Source organism: Zootoca vivipara, chromosome 6, assembly GCF_963506605.1.
Source record: "Zootoca vivipara chromosome 6, rZooViv1.1, whole genome shotgun sequence".
NCBI lineage: Eukaryota > Metazoa > Chordata > Lepidosauria > Squamata > Lacertidae > Zootoca > Zootoca vivipara.
In genome coordinates this window covers 91249264-91267080 of record NC_083281.1, presented here as the reverse complement: position 1 = coordinate 91267080, position 17817 = coordinate 91249264, and the positions used below count along the sequence as shown (strand labels likewise).

The 17817-nt window shown below is 52.1% G+C and overlaps 1 protein-coding gene across 1 annotated transcript in view; it reads left to right on the top strand.

The window, feature by feature from the left end:
• The first annotated feature begins 8305 nt into the window (after nucleotides 1-8305).
• GFRA2 (GDNF family receptor alpha 2) overlaps nucleotides 8306-17817 on the top strand; it is a 69500-nt gene continuing 59988 nt past the window's right edge. Inside the window, exon 1 of the mRNA XM_035119132.2 lies at nucleotides 8306-8392. Coding sequence (XP_034975023.2) covers nucleotides 8353-8392 — 40 coding nt within the window. The 5' untranslated portion in view covers nucleotides 8306-8352. The remainder of the gene's footprint in view (nucleotides 8393-17817) is intronic.

Here is a 17817-nt window from a genome sequence, read left to right as displayed (position 1 = left end):
GCCAGCAGCCAGTCTGTCTCTTAGCCATTTCTCCTTCAATGGGCACACATCTCCAGATAATCTCCAGTAAGGATGGTTCTCCCTCTCGGCCTGATGCCAAGAGAGAGACCAGATGGAGCCTCACTTTACTAAGTAGACTCCAGATGTACATATCTGTAACTTTTCTACGTAAGCCTGCCTTTCTGAGATTATGCTGTTAACTCAGGATGTCATGTGAGTAAACTCTATCTTATTTCAATACTATTGTGTCGTGTACTGTATTTCTTTTAAGAGGGAAAAAGGGGATTTGCCAGGAAGTATAATATTGAAGTATAATATTGTTGCAGAGGTTCTAACAAACCTAACGCTCACGCTTTGCTGCGCACAAAAGGGGAATGTCACTCTGCTGATATTGTAAGCTTGCTAACACAAGCTTAGATAGGATATATCTAATAATATATCCTAATCCACATCCCTAACATTCCCACAGTTCTCACAGTGGCCAAGCAGATGCCCCAGTTGGAAGCCCGCAAGCAGGATTCAAGCACAGGAACACTCCCCTCTCCTCCTGTGGCTTCCAGCAACTGGCATTGCTGCTTCCAACTGTGGAGGCAGAACATAGCCATCGTGGCTTAATAACCATTGATAGCCCTCTCCTTCATGAATTTGTCTCATCCTCTTTTAAAGCCATCCACGTTGGTGGCCACCGTTGCCTCCTATGGGAGCAAGTTCCATAGTTTAACCCTGTGATTCAACGAAGAATGACTTTCTTTTAGCTCTCCTGAATATTCCAACGCCCAGCTTCATTGCATGTCCACAAATTCTGGTGTTATGAGAAGAGCCTGGTAGCTGGCTCAGACTTCAGTAGTGGAGGTAGGACTCAAGAGTTACCCCAGCCAGAGCAAGGCTGCTAACTTTGTTCTTCAATCACTTCTTTAATCTCATGCATGCCTCCACCCCGGGGAGGTGATCATCTCTCTTCTCCCTCTTGCATTTGCACTCAAAACTCATTGCCCATCCTTTCTGGAGTCTGAAGTGGGAAAGGAAGGGATCTTGTGTTCCTTGGAAATTTCCACTGCCAAATGGGAAAACTCGGTCCTTGCACTCTGGCCAGATTCAAACATACTTTGCTTCAGAATAAATCCCAGACACAATGTTTTCCGGTCACACGTAAACTAAAAATAGTTATGTATGTTCCCCTAAGGGGAAAAACAACAACCCAAAATCCTTATTAGAGTGATGTCTTTATCAGGCCAAAGCAACTCACCAGAGCAGACTCCGTGATAATAGATTTTGAACACTTTTGTCTGTGTTAGTGGAGGAAAGAAATCAGTCCAAGGCTTTTGTTATAATAATGAATAATGCTTCCACTCCTGGCTTTTGATTCCTTTTCAGTTCAAGAGAAGAACCTGCTGGATCAGGCCAAAGTGTGCACGGTTTAACTTTGGCAATATGGCGCCCTGAGCGAGGACAAAATTTGGCACTCCCCCCACCCCACCCCCAATTTTCACAATAATAAAAGAGCTATCCTGTTGTCTCTTGAGAAATGCTTCTGTTTGGTTCTTTGCCCTCCAACCAACTTCAATCCAAAAGGAAAACTTGAGCCACATTCTCTTTGCAGTTAAGCTGAGGTGTGTACATTTGAGACAGCCACTGAACATGTGCAAATGACACGGGGGGGGGCGAATAATGCAGAGGCAGGGAATACAGAAAGGTTGTGTGCATTGGGTGGAGACTCCTCCCGCCTCCTCTCCCTGATGAAAACATGAAAACACAACCTGAAGCCTGGGAAACGACTTGCTGCGTTTTAAGCTTGTACATACTTGTACATAGCCAAGTATGGAACAGCATTGAACTGGCGACTCACATGGTCGCCCCGAAATAGCCAGAAACCACTCTGTGCTGGGAAGAGAGGGGGCTGCTTTGCACTGAGTCAGGCCATTGATCTTCCCAGCTCAGCATTCTTTATTATGGTGATGGGCAATGACTTTGGGGTCCCAGGCAGGAAGTATTTCCTTGTCCTGCAACACAGAAATAATGGGACTCTCCATGTGCAACTTCCTTCTAAATCAGGGTGGTCCAATACAGGGCCCAAGGGCTGGATGTGGCCCTCAAGGCCTTTTTTTGTAGTCCTCAGCAACTTTTGATGCACCGTCCCCCCACAATCCTTGCCCTGCCTTCCCAAAGTGAGGTAAGCGAGGCGTTGGGCTTTGGGAAGGAGACACAAGGCATTGATAGGGTCCTCCCACCTCCTTCCCAAAGCCTAGTTAGTGCTTTGCCAACTTTGGGAAGGATGTGGGAGGGAAGCTTTGGGAAGGCAGAATGGAGGCTGGGGGGGGGCATCAAATTTCGGCCTCGCTCCCCACCCCACTGCAAGGCAGTGTGCAACCCATGGGTTCCATGTCAAAGTGTTCTTTTGGCACACTTGGTATGAAAAGTTGGACTGCCCTCTTCTAGATCTTCTCTGCATAAAGAAGGATCTCTCAGCAGGCTTCCAAAGGAAGCTCCGGCCCAAAGGCAGAAGCAATGGCTTAGCCCACAGGAGTTAAAAGCTCCAGCCTGAAGGGGCCTCTTCCAAGCCCTCCTCCCCCCCCCCCCATGAAGGCCAAAGCCAGGGGAACCACAGCAGAAGCAGCTGCTGCCAAATTAGGACCTTTCCTACCGTAATTGGAGAGATGGAAAGGAAAACAAACACCACATTTATTTTTAGTGCTTCCCTTGCAGTTGACCTAATCCGACAAGGCGGTGGGAGGCAGCGTTGATCTCTTGCCTCAACATGCAACCCTGCTGTGTGTGGTTCTGGAATCATGAGGAGAGAAGTCCATTCACAATGTTTTAAGCAGGGGAAGAAACCCTGCAATGGGGGAAAACGTGCATTTCTGTCCTTGGAGGAGTGGAGCACACTGCATTAGGGAAAGGGTCAAAGAGGCAAATGGCTTATCAACTGACAAAGCATCACTGAGGAAAAGCAGGCACGCAGTTTGACACAGGCTGTGAAGGTCCTGTGTGAGTGTCTGGAGGCGGTTGGAGGTTGGATGGCGGCTAACAGATTGAGCTAACAGATTGAGGTTGAATTCTGACAAGACAGAAGTACTGTTTGTGGGGGACAGGAGGCGGGCAGGTGTGGAGGACTCCCTGGTCCTGAATCGGGTAACTGTGCCCCTGAAGGACCAGGTGCGCAGCCTGGGAGTCATTTTGGACTCACAGCTGTCCATGGAGGCACAGGCTAATTCTGTGTCCAGGGCAGCTGTCTATCAGCTCCATCTGGTACGCAGGCCGAGACCCTACCTGCCCGTGGACTGTCTTGCCAGAGTGGTGCATGCTTTAGTTATCTCTTGCTTGGACTACTGCAATGCGCTCTATGTGGGGCTACCTTTGAAGGTGACCCGGAAACTACAATTAATCCAGAATGTGGCAGCTACCGGTAGATTGGTGACTGGGAGCAGCCGCCGAGACCACATAACATTTTGAAAGACCTGCACTGGCTCCCAGTACGTTTCCGAGCACAATTCAAAGTGTTGGTGCTGACCTTTAAAGCCCTAAATGGCCTCGGTCCAGTATACCTGAAGGAGCATCACCACCTCCATCGCTCTGCTCGGACACTGAGGTCCAGTGCCAAGGGCCTTCTGGCGGTTCCCTCACTGCGAGAAGTTGTTACAGGGAACCAGGCAGAGGGCCTTCTCAGTAGTGGCACCCGCCCTGTGGAATGCCCTCCCACCAGATGTCAAAAAGAAAAACAACTACCAGACTTTTAGAGGACATCTGAAGGCAGCCCTGTTTAGGGAAGCTTTTAATCTTTAAGAAATTAGTGTATTTTAATGTTTCTGTTGGAAGCCACCCAGAGTGGCTGGGAAACCCATCCAGATGGGCGGGGTATAAATAAATAAATTATTATTATTATTATTATTATTATTATTATTATTATTATTATTATTATTTCCTTACAAAGGGTAATGTTCCCCAGAGTGCTGTTCCCCAGATGAGGTGGAACAAACGTAGCAAACAAGAACCTAAGAACATAAGATGAGCCTGCTGGATCAGACCAACAGCCGCTTTAGTCCAACATCCTGTTCTCACTGTGACCAGCAAGTTTTCATCACATGCTGCCATCACCGATGGCAAGTTCCATAGTTTATGTGTTGCATGAAAATCTTCTTTCTATTATCTGTCCTGAATCTTCATTGGATGTCCATGAGTTCTAGTGTTTTGAGAGATGGAAGAAAACTTTTTTTCTATCCACTTTCTCCATGTCAGGCATGCTTTTATATACTTCTATCATGTCACCTCTTACCAGTATTTGTTTTTTCCTCTAAACTAAACTGTCCCAAACGCCGCAACCTTTTCATTCTTTGTTTTCTTTCTTTTTGTTATCTTCGCACTTTTTTTGTTAATCACTCGATGAAAATTAAACAAAAGAAAACAAAAATGAATTCTGAACCTTTAGTTATATTTCCCCTGCAAAGTAGAGAGAGAAAGAACGAAGCTCCCTCACTCCATGATGGTGCAAAAGAAAGCAAGCCTCACATGAAAGATCAAAATTTTGTTTGACTTTAGTTTTTGCAAAACTCTGTTGGGTGTTTTAAGAAGTATCCACCACCATGCTACCTCCACGACAGTTGAGAAATCCCACCTTGCTGGGAATTCCCATGGGGACATGGGTGCCTCCTCCCACTATTTCAGCTTTCCAGTGGGTGGCCCCATAAGCCTGCTTGGTTGTGTGGGGTTGACTTACCTTCAGCAGGGCTAATTTTAAGGGTGCTCCAGTTCTGCCCTTCTCTAGTCTATCCCTTTCAGCCAGGCATTGTGCTCTGGATTCCTTTCCTCCCACACTCCTGACTCCTGACTTTGTGTCCAGGGCAGCTGTCTACCAGCTCCATCTGGTATGCAGGCTGAGACCTTGCCTGCCCACAGACTGTCTCTCCAGAGTGGTGCATGCTCTGGTTATCTCCCACTTGGACTTCTGCAATGCGTTCTACATGGGCAGCAGCGTAGCTAGCCGCCTGGCTGCCTGGGGCGGCAAACCCGAAGGCATCCCGCTGGGGGTGGGTGGGGTGTCCATCCTGTGCATGTGTCATGACACATGCATCATGACGCACGATGCACGACACATGTGTCATGACGCATGCGCCATGACGTACGATGCATGCGCGCACAGGAGGCATATGACGCAGCGACGTGGCAAACCCCGTGAGCAAGCCGTGGAGTGAGGCAGTCTCGCTTGTATCGGGGCTTCTCCTCGATGGTGGCGGCTGCGTCGCGCAGCAGCGGTGGCAGCCGTCGGAGGTGGTCAGCCCTGTCCAGCCTGCTGCCCCCCGTCCAGCCTGCCACCTGGGGCAGCATGCCCCCGTCCCCCCCCCATTACTACGCCATTGTACGTGGGGCTACCTTTGAAGGTGACCCGGAAAATGCAATTAATCCAGAATGCAGCAGCGAAACTGGTGACTGGGCGTGGCCGCTGGGACCATATAACACTGGCCCTGAAAGACCTGTATTGGCTCCCAATACATTTCCGAGCACAATTCAAAGTGTTGGTGCTGACCTTTAAAGCCCTAAATCAGGCACCCCCAAACTCGGCCCTCCAGCTGTTTTGGAACTACAATTCCCATCATCCTTGACCACTGGTTCTGTTAGCTAGGGATGATGGGAGTTGTAGTCCCAAAACAGCTGGAGGGCTGAGTTTGGGGATGCCTGCCCTAAATGGCCTTAGCCCAGCATACCTGAAGGAGCATCTCCACCCCCATCGTTCAGCCCAGACACTGAAGTCCAGCTCTGAGGGCCTTCTGGCGGTTCCCTCACTGCAGGAAGCGAAGTTACAGGGAACCAGGTAGAGGGCCTTCTCTGTAGTGGCACCTGTCCTGTGGAACATCCTCCCATCAGATGTCAAGGAAATAAAAATCTATCTGACTTTTAGGAGACATCTAAAGGCAGCCCTGTTTATGGATGTTTTAAATGTTTGATGTTTGATCATGCTTTTAATAGTCTGTTGGGAGCCGCCCAGAGTGGCTGAGGAAACCCAGCCAGATGGGTGGGGTATAAACAAGCAAACAAGCAAGCAAACAACAACAACAACAATTAATCTCTTCCCCCCTCCACCTCTCTTTCTCTCTCTCTCACACACAAATGGATTACCTTGTGCTGGGAACATAGGAAGCTGTCTTATATGGAGTCAGACCATCTTGCTCAGTACAGTATTGTCTACACTGACCAGCAGCAGCTCTTCAGGGTTTCAGATTCAGGGGTCTCTCCGAACCCTACCTGGTGATGCCGGGGATTAAACCTGGGACCTTCTGCATGCATGGCAGGTGTTCTGCCCTTCCCCCTCCCCTTCCTGTCCTAGCCAGCTCCAAGAAGGGACAGAGGGAGGTTGCTTGGAGGGATCTGTGTCTGTCCCATCGTCTTGGCACCTGGGCAAGAATTCTCATGGGAAGTGGGGAGAAAGTCAGCAGAATCTCCTACAAGATGCAGGATGGCCCCAGGGGCAAAATCAGCCTCAGTGTCACACAGGCCCAGGCAGGTTGGGAAAGCAAGAGAAGCAGCGGGAGCTTAGAGCCTCCCCCCCCTCCAAGGATGGTGGCCGGGAGACCCATCTAAGAAGCACAGGAGGAAAGAGATGGTGGGGCAAAACTAGCCTCTTTGGTTGTTGCATTCTGTCCCCAGGGATACAGCTGGATTCCTGCATTGCAGGGGGTTGGGCTAGCGGACCCTTGGTGGGTCTATCATTCTATGATTCTAAGGCCTGGAGAAATGAGTCACCCAGAAAGGCCAGGGGGAAAGGTCCAGTGGTTTGTAGGCTGAGCAGAACCATGAAAAGGCCTATGTCAGAACCACCTCCCTACCAGTAGGCCCACTTCCCAAATCTGCGCTCTGTCTCTCTGCCTCTGTCTCCCTCTCCACGCAGACACCCCTCTCTTTAGAGAGAATGGGCAAGGGAGTGAGGCAACAGGTTAGATCTAGAAAAGAGAAGATCTTCTACCTGGGGCAAACTTTCCAACAGGAAGGTTGTTGAACTGATGGGACAGGCCAGAGTTCCTTATGAGGTGGTGGAGGCTGCATCTGTGAGATCCTGCACTGAGATGCCCTCCAAGGTCTAAGCATACTCCAAGACTCTTAAGTGCCTCTTTTGCTGGGGTCAGTAGTGTCTCCCCCAGCTGTTTTCCAGGAGCAGGGGAGGGAGTTCAAGGCTGCCTGGAAGGAAGGCACAAAACCAGAAACTAGAGAGTCAGTGCAGCGTAGTGGTTAGAGTGCTGGATTAGGATTTAGGAGAGACCAGGGTTCAAATCCCCACTCAGCCATAAAGAAGCTCACTGGGTGACGTCGGGCCAGTCACTGACTTTCAGCCTAACCCACCTCACAGGGTTGTTGTGAGGATAAATTGGGGAGGCAGAGGAGAACAGGTACACCAAATTGAACTCCATGGAGGAAGGGGTGGGATTTAATGCAAAAATAAAATTCCTAAAAATGAACGTGGAGAGGTTTGGGGAGCAGGCTGCGTGAAATCAGCTGGGAGGGAAACGCACTCTGCACGCACACAGAGGTCCTTGGGCGTTCCTTTGCTTGGCACGCTTGTATGCGCCTCAGAGATGCCCTCGGGGCCGTTTGCCCTCGGAGACGTCCCGGGGAGTGGGCGGGGGGGGGGAGGTCAGGTAGATCCTGCGAAAGCGAGGCTCGACTGCGCGCGATCCGACTCCACCTCGCCGCGTTTCACCCGCCTCTCGTCGCCTCCCTTGTGCCGCTACTCGGAGGGGAGGCATCGCCGCCGCCGCCGCCGCTGCTGGGGCAGAAGGTAGCGGCATCCCGGGCGGCGCAGGGCCAAGTTGGACGGCGCGCCCGGGCAAGGCTGTGCCCCGCCCTCGCTCCCTCCCTGGCGGAGCCACCAAGGGCCTCCCCCCCCCGCCTCAAAAGGTCCCCGCCCGCCCGCGCCTCCGCCGGGGGAGAGCTCTGCAAGTCTGGGCTCCGGCGGGCGACGGAGAGGCTGCCGAGGAGCGGGCGCGGAGGCCGGGCGAAGCACCGCGGACAGCTCCGCCTCCTCCGCCTCCTGCCGGCCACTTTTGCGGCTGCTTCCCGCGGCAGCCAGAGCGAGCCGAGAGCCGTCCTCGTTGTCGTCGTCGGGCAGGCGGAGAGCGCGGAGAGGCGGCGCGGCATGGAGCCTCCGCTCTGAGCTCCGCTCCGTCGTCGTGGAAGAGGCAGGCAGGCAAGATGCTGCCGGCGGAGCGGCGGACGGCGCCTCCGCCTCGCGGGGACTGAGGAGCAGGGCGGCGGCGGTGGCGGCGGCAGGACGGGCGGACGGAGCCGGGAAAGCGCACGGAGCGCGGGAGCTGCTGCTGCTGCTGCCTTGGCGGAGCCGCCGCCGGTCCCGGGGACGATTTGCCTGCCATGATCGCCGCCGGCGTGCTCTGCCTCTGCCTCTGCCTGGGTGAGTGACCGAGCAGGTGCGCTGGGGAAGGTTGGATCCTGGACGGCGAGGCGGAGGGGCGCCCCAGCTTGGACTGAGAGAGCGGGGTGGGGGAAGACTGAAAAGGGGGCGCCCTGGTGGGTCTTCTTGTGTGAAGGGAGGACGGGTGTGCGTTGGAGGGGCGCATCTGCCTGGTAGGGGGCGTCTCAGCTGGTGGGGGGCAGCGCTGCCTTTGCCAGCTGGGAGCGCGGCAGGAAATGGGACATGGCTGGCGGGGGATTTTTTTTTGGGGGGGGGGGTGTCGGCTGCTTTGCTTCACTGCAGCGCTCCTGATCCGAGCTGCTTCCCCGCCGCCAAGGTCGGGTTGGAGAGCCCCCGCCGAAAGTTTAGTTGGAAGAAGGAGCGCGTGGGGGTGCGGGCGGCATTGCCATCTTTGTCTTGTCAGGCCAACCAAGCTGTGGGGGTGGGAGGGGGTGTATTTGGTTGGGGGGGGGCGTCCTCTCTTTTTGTCCGGAGGAATCAACCTCCCTGGCTTACGATCTGGGGGGGGGGCAAAAGAATGCGCCTCGCCCGCCTGCTGGAGGGTAGTGAGAGGCCAGTCTCCTGGGGTTGCCCCAGGTCGAGTCCTAGGTTGATGTGCGGGGGGAAGGGGTGGGATCCTGAAGGGCGAGTTGGAGAAATAGGCCAGGGGGTTGTCTCCTGGACAGGGTGGGGCACTGCCTCTGCCCACCTAGATCTTTTTTTTTTTTGAGGGGAGAGAAGCAGGATCACCTCGATCTCTCCCCAAATGAGACTGCTGACACTAGGCTGCGGCGGGCGGCCAGCGCCTCCTGAAGAGACCGCCTTGAATGCTTTGCTGGACTAGAAAATGACCTCAGTGGGAGCTAAGCACTTGCCCACCCCCCAGAATGCCAGATGTCTCTGCAGGGATGGCAGAACCAGAGAGGGAAAGGAAGGGGCTTCCTCAAGAGAAGGTCCAGCCTCGCAAAGGTCTGTGGCAGGGAGACCAGCTGGAACGGCCCCAGGGGCCCACTAACCCATCTTTGCCCTCTCTGGCCATCCTGGCTGTAACTGGGCATGAGAGAGCAATCCTTGGCACACTGGGGGATACAGCTCATGCCTGCCCTCCTCCTGCCAAAACCTCGCCACTCCCCATTTGCCGCTTGGGCTAGTGACTGGTGCTGTCAAAGAGAGAGCCTCAGTTCTCAACGGAGGAAGGGTGTGTGTGTGTGTGTGTGTGTGTCATTTCAGGCCTGCTGAGCCCCCCAGAATTTCCCCACCTTTGCCTCTTCTCTTTCCACTGCCCTTGCCAAATGCAATGCTTTCGAAGGCTGAGACTGACCCCAGTCGTCATGTTGTCTTTCTCTGCACAAATGTATGTGCATGCAAACAACAAAGTGTAAGGAGATGGTGGCCAGGATTGGGCCGTTGGCAACAGCGATGATCAGCACGTGCAGAGGGCTGATGGTGAGGTCCAGGGTCCAGTGGTCCCCCTACCCACCCACCCAGCTGGATCTAGACTGCCCACCTCCTTCCTTTCACCCTCCAACAACCTGGTGCCCTCCTGATGTGTTGGGGAAGGGCTGTAGCTCAGTGGTAGAACATCTGCCTTGCGTGTGGAAGGGCCCAGGTTCAGTCCTTGATAGCATCTCCAGGTGGGGCTGGGAGAGATCCCCTGCTGGAAATCCTGGAGAGCAGCTGCCAGTCAGTAGACAATACTGAGCAAGATGGACCAGTGGTCTGACTCACTGTAAGACAGCTTCCTATGTTCCTACGCCACTTCCCTTGGTGTCCTAACTAACCTACAGCTGTGTGATGCTTCAAGGAATGGGAGAGTCACTGCTTTGGCTGCTGCTGCTGCTGGTGCTGGTGCTGGTGAGAGTTGTAGTCCAAAACATCTGGAGGGTGCCAGCCAGGTTGGCAAAAAAAAGCTGCTCTTGTGCTTCTGTGGTGCTGATTCTGGGAGTTGGAGTTGAGTTGCAAAGCCACAGCTGGCTCGTTCTACCATTCAAGAGTGGCATGCAATTGAAACCTTTTCCTTTGTATGATAAGGAAAGCTGGAACCTGTGAGCAGAACCAACATCCCAGCTCCACAAATCCGCTGTCCTCTGTGTGTGTTGCCTCACATTTGACTTTTGAACACAAAGGCCTGCTGTTGGTGAATGTGCTGTGGGTTTGGGGGAAGAGCGTGCAGCCTTGACTAGCTGGCAGTGAGCCTTTCTGGCTTTCTTTGTTTTTTGGGGGGGGGATATTCTGTCTTCAGGAGGCGTGTGTGAGATTTCTTCTTCTTCTTCTTCTCTTAATACAGCAGCAAAGTGTGGGCTGGCACTAGGACAGGTGATCCAGGCAGGGGGCAAACCAATTACAAATGCAACCTTATTGGAACAGGAGGTTGGCACCCAGACAAACTGCATGATTAGATTTCCAGATCTGCTTTGCGTTTGCTGGCTGACCACAGGCATCAATAGGTGCCTGGGATAACTTGGGTATCCAGAAGATTTGGCAGTGAAAGGCATTTGTTTTTTGCACAAGCCAGGTCCTGGATCACCTCTGCAGAGCAGGTCCAAAATCCATGGAGAGTGTCTTGTTGTGAACTGACAGGACATCAATTCCACCGATGTCTTTAGGCTGCCTTCTGAGCAGGGTCACAAAACGAGGAAGAAGCTGATCTTTTTAAAGTGGGATGGGCTCAGGCATCATGTGAAAGGAGAGAGATCCTGGTGGGAAAGGGGAAGATGCCCTTCTTTTCCTGGTTGGGGGGGGGAATGTGGTTTGCAGGCCCCTGTTCTTGATGCAGGGCACGGGATTTAGGGGCTAGGTCTCCTGGAAATGACCTTTTGGGGATTCCTATAGCACTGTGAGCTTTGTATAAAATTATCCCCGAATGGAAGCATGTTTTGGAAACAGTGAAACTGAAACAGGACCACTGAGTCTTAACCAAGTGGAGTATATTGAGTTGGGTGCTCTTGATTGCAGTTGCAGTAGAGTAAATACGCTTCCTGTTGTTTTGTTGCTAGATTCAGTTGTCTCTTGATACCTTGGAATATAGTGGTCTCATCTGGGCTGGATTATGGTGAGTGGGACCTGTGGCAGTTTGGTGGGTGACTTTTCCCATCCCCCTCATGGATGATTCTGTTAACGATCAAGGTTGCTGCTGCTTGCCGAAGCTGCTTCTTTGCTTTGTGGATCCCAAGCCTAGAGGGAGGACTGCTTTGTTTCCTTACTGAGCTTGGTGTCTGCTCCTTCTAAGAGTGCAGTTTGGTGGTGATAAAGTCAAAGCAACCAGCATGGTGTAGTGGTTAGAGTGTCGGACTAGGGCCTGGGAGATCAGGGTTCAAATCCCCACTCAGATCTTGGGTGATCTTGGGCCAGTCGTTCATTCTCAGCCTAACCTGCCTCACAGAGGTCTTGGAGGAAAAGCCGGGATATCAATGCAACAAACAAACAAACAAACAAACAATATTCTGCCACCATTTGCCATTGCACCTTTTCTATGCTACCTTGCATAAGTGTCTGGTGAAAAACTGCCTAACCTCATAGTTAGACAAGCACACAGCGCTGCCCTGTTGGCCTCTAGGTCTGAAGTGGCTTCTGAATTCCGTCTTGGCCTTCTGCTGACAGTCACACAAGGAAAGGAGCAGCTACTACATGGGATGAAATTGTCTCCCAGCACGTGTCCCCTGGGTGCTGGGCTCCACTCCTTTCCAGCAATTTGATCAGAGATGCATTGTCTGGTTATGCAAGACAGTCTGCTATGCTCAAGGAGGGGGGGGGGGGGCTTTTCCAGATGAGGGATGAGCTGCGATAGACAAGGGTACCAAAGTTGCGTAAGGGGACAGGAAACACCATTGCTGAACATCATTCAGATAATGGCTCTCTTCCAAGTGCTCTGTGTGTGTGTGTGTTGTTGTTGTTTGGGGGGGGCAGGGGAGGAGGGAGCAGGGGGAATCACATTTCTCCTGCACACAACAAAAATGAATGGCAACAGCCACTTCTTCACGCAGCACATGCCGTATATTCCGGCATATAAGACGACTGGGCGTATAAGACGACCCCCAACTTTTCCAGTTAAAATACTGTATATTCCTGCATATAAGACTACTTTTTAACCCAGGAAAATCTCATCTTGTACACCGGGTCGTATTTCTTATACAGCGAGTATATCCCAAACTCTATATTTTAACTGGAAAAGTTGGGGTCGTCTTATACGCCCAGTCGTCTTATACGCCGGAATATACGGTATAGAGTTTGGGATATACTCGCTGTATAAGAAATATGACCCAGCGTATAAGACGACCCCCGACTTTTGAGAAGATTTTCCTGGGTTAAAAAGTAGTCATATGCAGGAATATACAGTAGTTAAACTACAGAACTCCCTCCCACAGAACAGGAGGCAGTGATGGCCTCCACCTTGGATGGCTTTAAAAGAGGATTAGACAACTTCATGGCAAAGAGGGCTCCTAGCCACAATGGCTATGCTGTGGAGGCAGCAACGCTTCTGAATACCAGCTCCTGGGAGCCACTGGAGGGGAGAGTGCTTGTGTGCTTGAAGCCTTCTTGCGGGTTTCCCTTTGAGGCACCTGGTCAGGCACTGTGGGGACAGAATGCTGCCCTAGTTGGGCCCTTATTGGCCTGATCCAGCAATCTCTTCTTATGTGCTTATGATCTTACTGTACCAGGGGAATCTACCTGGTGGTATAGAAGTGCCAGTGGTGGACTGTTGATTGGTGGTCATGGAGGCAGCAAGGTCAAAGGTCGCAAGCTCCTCTTGCACAAACGATGTGCAGCCAATTTTGGGACTCTTTCCTGAAATAGCTGGTGTTTAAAACTGAGCACCCCTTCCCCAATGTAGAGCTCACATGCTTCCCACCCAACACCCTGTCCAATGACTGTTGTCCACACAAAATCATTTCACAAATCTTTCCAGTGTTTTATTGAATTTATATCCCACCTTTTACTGCAAGGAGATCAAGGTGGCCTACATGGTTCTTCCCAAAGGTCTTCCAGTGAACTTCATGGCTGAGTGGGGATTCAAATCCTGCTTCCCCAGGTCCTAGTCCAGGCATAGGCAAACTCGGCCCTCCAGATGTTTTGGGACTACAACTCCCATCATCCCTAGCTAACAGGACCAGTGGTCAGGGATGGTGGGAATTGTAGTCTCAAAACATCTGGAGGGCCGAGTTTGCCTATGCCTGTCCTAGTCCAACACTCTAACCAGTATACCACACTGTCTCTCAGTGTACACCCCCCCCCGTTCTGTCCAGTGTTGGAGCAGAACTCTGCTTCCTTGCAACGGGTTTGTTTGTTTACACAATGTGTTTACTGCATACACACCACAAAATGGTGTGCATAAAAATATTAAAACAATAAGCACCAATTAAAATGATGCAATAAAGCCACAGGGTGTGTGGGAGGGGAACAGCTGGAACGTGAGAGAGATCTCCTTCCTTCAGGACGAGATGCTGATGGAGTAGTTCTGCAGTGGTGAATTTTGCCAGGAACTCAGTGCTGTTGTTTGAGTACAGGAGAAATGTTAATACTTCTGCTCTTCCTGCCCTGTCCCTTCCCCCAACAGAAAGGCTGCCCCCTCCCCTCTAGAGGTGGCAAAGGACTTATTTTTTTCTGTCTAGAAATGCTCTGAGGCTCAAGTCACTGAACTTGAGAGTGACCACTGTCATAGGCCGATGGCACTGCTTATTGCATGCACCAGTGGAGGTTTAAGAGAATTGGACAAATTCATGGAGGAGAGACCTATCAAGGGGTACTGGCCATGATAGCTCTGCTCTGCTTCCACAGTCAGAAGCAGTCACGCTTCTGAATCTCAGGGCTTACCTTTCCTCCACTCTTTCCAGTGTTAAAACTGGCAGGGGGGGGCGGGAGCAGCAATTGCAACACCTCTTCTATTTTTCCCCCTTATCAACAGGCACAGCCTGCGATTTAAAGCTCCGTGTCCGAGTGCCCACCCTCTTTTTGCTCTAGAGCTTTCCCCGCGAACACCCGCCCTTTAAATCTCATTCAGAGCAAGCGTCAATCCACTGAAAAGCCAAATTGATGTTTTCTCCGATTCAGCTTTAAAGAATGGGTATTTGCAGGGAAAGTTTGGAGCAAAAAACCACCCTCTGCTCTGACCCAGACCTCTGCCTGGAAATAGGGGTGGGGTGTGGGGTGGGGATTTAAGTAAGAATAATCCTCCAGCTGTTCAGAATCACAAGTGGGGAGAGAGTTGCTGTTATGTTCAGCTCCTGCTTGCAGCGTTTCCCTTTAAGGCAATGTAAGAACAGGATGTTGGACTAGGTGGGCCATTGGCCTGGTCCATCAGGCTCTTCTTACATTCTTGTGGAACCTCCAGGTCCGGAGGCAGTCTATCCAGAATCTTAAGTTATTAGAAGCATTTGGCCACTGTGAAAATGGGATACTGGATCCAGCAGCCAGACCCTTCATGCGTTACTTCAACTGCTCCAACTTCGTCTCATTTCCTGAGGAAGGATAGGCCAGGGCGTGACCACACAAACAGCCATTCCACCCAGTCCTTTCCGTGTTGCCTACCTCACAGAGCCCTCCGCTTTTGGCCTGCAGACCTCAGGCTAGTGGGGAGGGGGGCTCCGGCCCCAGCTGTTTGGCCCTCCTGCCTCTGCCCAGGCAACTCCACCCTGGACTCCCTGAGCCTCTGTGTGCTGTAGAGCCAGGCCATGAGGGACTGGGGCCTTGATCAGAAGGCCTCTCTGAGGCAGATGCACCTCCCTTTCAGGTGGGGGTCACCATGCAAGGCTTCAAGGCCAGTGTCCAGGGTGTCCCTTAAGCCTCTGGGATGGAGAGGCCGTGTGCTGGCTACTGCCAGGGACCAGGCGCTGGCCTTCAGCGGGCCTTGCAATGGAGCAGGCAGGCTCCAGTTGGACCATGATGCTGGGAAGTATCTGGAGGAGCAACCCTGCAAACTGCCCCATCTGTGTGTTGACTGCTGAGCCTCCACCTGCCTGTAGGTGTCGCTGCTGCCTCACTTCCTAGGGGCTCTGCCTGGTGGGAAGGCTCAAGGCAGCCTGGTGCCTTTTCTGTGTATGGTGGTGGCATCAGTGGGGTGGGGAAGGCAAAGGCCCCATGGGCCCAGATTACAAGCCAGTGCCAGGCTGTGTGTGCTTGGAGGCAGGGGCCTTGGAGAGGCAGCCCTTTTGATCCCCCCTTCCCACTGTCTTTCAGCCAAGAAGCTGTTTGGAAGCCTTCCCAACCTTCCCTCCTTAGTCAAGTGGGTGGCAGGAGGGGGGTGGTGGCATTCAGTGGGACGTTCCTGCCAGAGCAAGCCAAACAAAGTACAAAAGAAACGAAGTTCCCTCCTGGGGGAGCAGGGTGGAGAGCTGCAGCCCTGAAATGCTGAGCTTATTTACGCTGGATTAAGTGGATCCGTTCAGGGTGGGGCGGGGGGAGAAGGAAGATGGGGAGAGACAGAGAGACTCACTCTTGCAAAGAGAGGAGGTGATTGTGTTTGGACTCCTGGCCTGTTGGGCTCCATGGATGTGGGACAGAGCCTTCATTCCCTCCCTTCCAACATAAGAGCAGCAGCCTGCTGGGTCAGGCAAATGGACCATCTAGTCCCGCATGATCCTGTTCTCACACTGGGAAGCTTGCAAGCTGGACATGAGCACTCTGCCCACTTGTAGTTCCTGGCAACTGCTTTTCTGAGGCATCGTGACTAGCAACCATTGATAACTGTATTCAAATCCCATGGTGGCCCAATCCTTTTTTAAAGCTTCGGAGCACAATTTCCACCAGCCCCAGCCACTGCAGTCTTAAGAGTCCAGCATTGCTATGCTATCTGGGGCTGATGGGAATTGTAGTCCAGAGCATATGGGGGTGGGAAAAGGCCATGCACCCAGCAGGGATGGGCAATGCTTTAATACCCCTCCCCCCTAAGGCAGGCCACCCTTTCCCTGAGCTGGGATCTACAAAGCCGTAAAACTTTACTGATGCACTTCAAAGAGCAACTGGGCCAGCAACAAAGTCTTGGGAGAAGATGGCCTTTCAAGGCTCAAGTTTTGATCTCTGCTGGCGGCAGCTGGAACCTGTTCCTCGGGTTTCTTAGCAGTTTCTTATCACCCACTGCTAAGGGGTTGTCTTGCCATGGCTCCCATCCAGGCCTGCTTCTCCTTCTGGATTGGGTTTTGGAGAGTAAAAGGTCAAGGTACCGTTAGGTCCTGTCGCGGATTACTCTGGCAAACCAGAGCAGTGCACAGAAACACCGTTTACCTTCCCGACGGAGCGGTACCTATTTATCGACTTGCATTTGACGTGCTTTCGAACTGCTAGGTGGGCAGGAGCTGGGACTGAACAACGGGAGCTCACCCCGTCATGGGGATTCGAACTGCCGACCTGCAAGCCCTAGGCTCTCTGGTTTAGACCACAGCGCCACCTGCGTGGTGGTGGAGAGAGCATGCCCCAAATCCCAGAGTGCCCCTGTCAGCCCCTGTTGACAGTGCTGAGCTAGATGGACCAATGGTCTGACGCTGGATGAACCAGCTTCCTGTCTTCCCAAACGTTGCTGTTGCTTGTTTGCCTGTGTCAAATTACTTTAGGCAACTGGTCATTTCAAGTTTCCATTGTATCTTCTTGTGCTGCCATTGGCAGGCCTTCCCATCCCCCTCCCTCCTTTTCCTTTAGCCTTGTTCTTGGCTTTGACTCAAAGGGTTGACACCACCTTGGCCACCAGCTTCCTTGGTTGCCTGGAACACTTGGCCTTACCTTGGACAACCCGTTCTGCCTCATTCTGTGCAGTGCTGGTCTCTGTGGCTCATATGGCACTCAGAGCAGGGGCCCGAAGCTGAGCAACCACAGCTTTGGCCGAGTATGGATGTCAGAATTGAGCAGCTCAAGATGCAGCCTTTGGTGGCTCTTGTTGGAGGTTCCCAGGAAGCTAAATCAAGGGAAGTATAGTACTGTTCTGTTCTGTTCTGTTCTGCCTTGGTTCGACTCCGCTTGGAGTCTTGTGACCAGTTCTGGTCAACACAGTTTAAGGAGGAGGTTGGCAAGCTGAAGGTATGGAAAGCAGGATGGCCAAACAGATCAAGGATCTGGAACCAAGAATTATGAGGAACAGTGGAGAGAGTTGGGTACGTTTAACCTGGAGAAGAGACGACTGAGAGGTGACACAATAGCCATCTTCACATATCTAAAGGGCTGACCCATGGAAAATGGAACAAGCTTGTTTTCTGCTGCTTCAAAGGGGAGGACCAAAACCAAGGGATTCCAGTGACAATAAAGGAGATTCTGGCTCAACATCAGGAAGACTATTCTGACAGTTGAACGGATTGCCTGAGAAGATGGTGGGATTTCCTTCACTGGAGGTTTTTAAAGAAGAAGAAGAAGAAGAAGAAGAAGAAGAGGACGAGGAGTTTGGATTTGATATCCTGCTTTATCACTACCCGAAGGAGTCTCAAAGCAGCTAACAATCTCCTTTC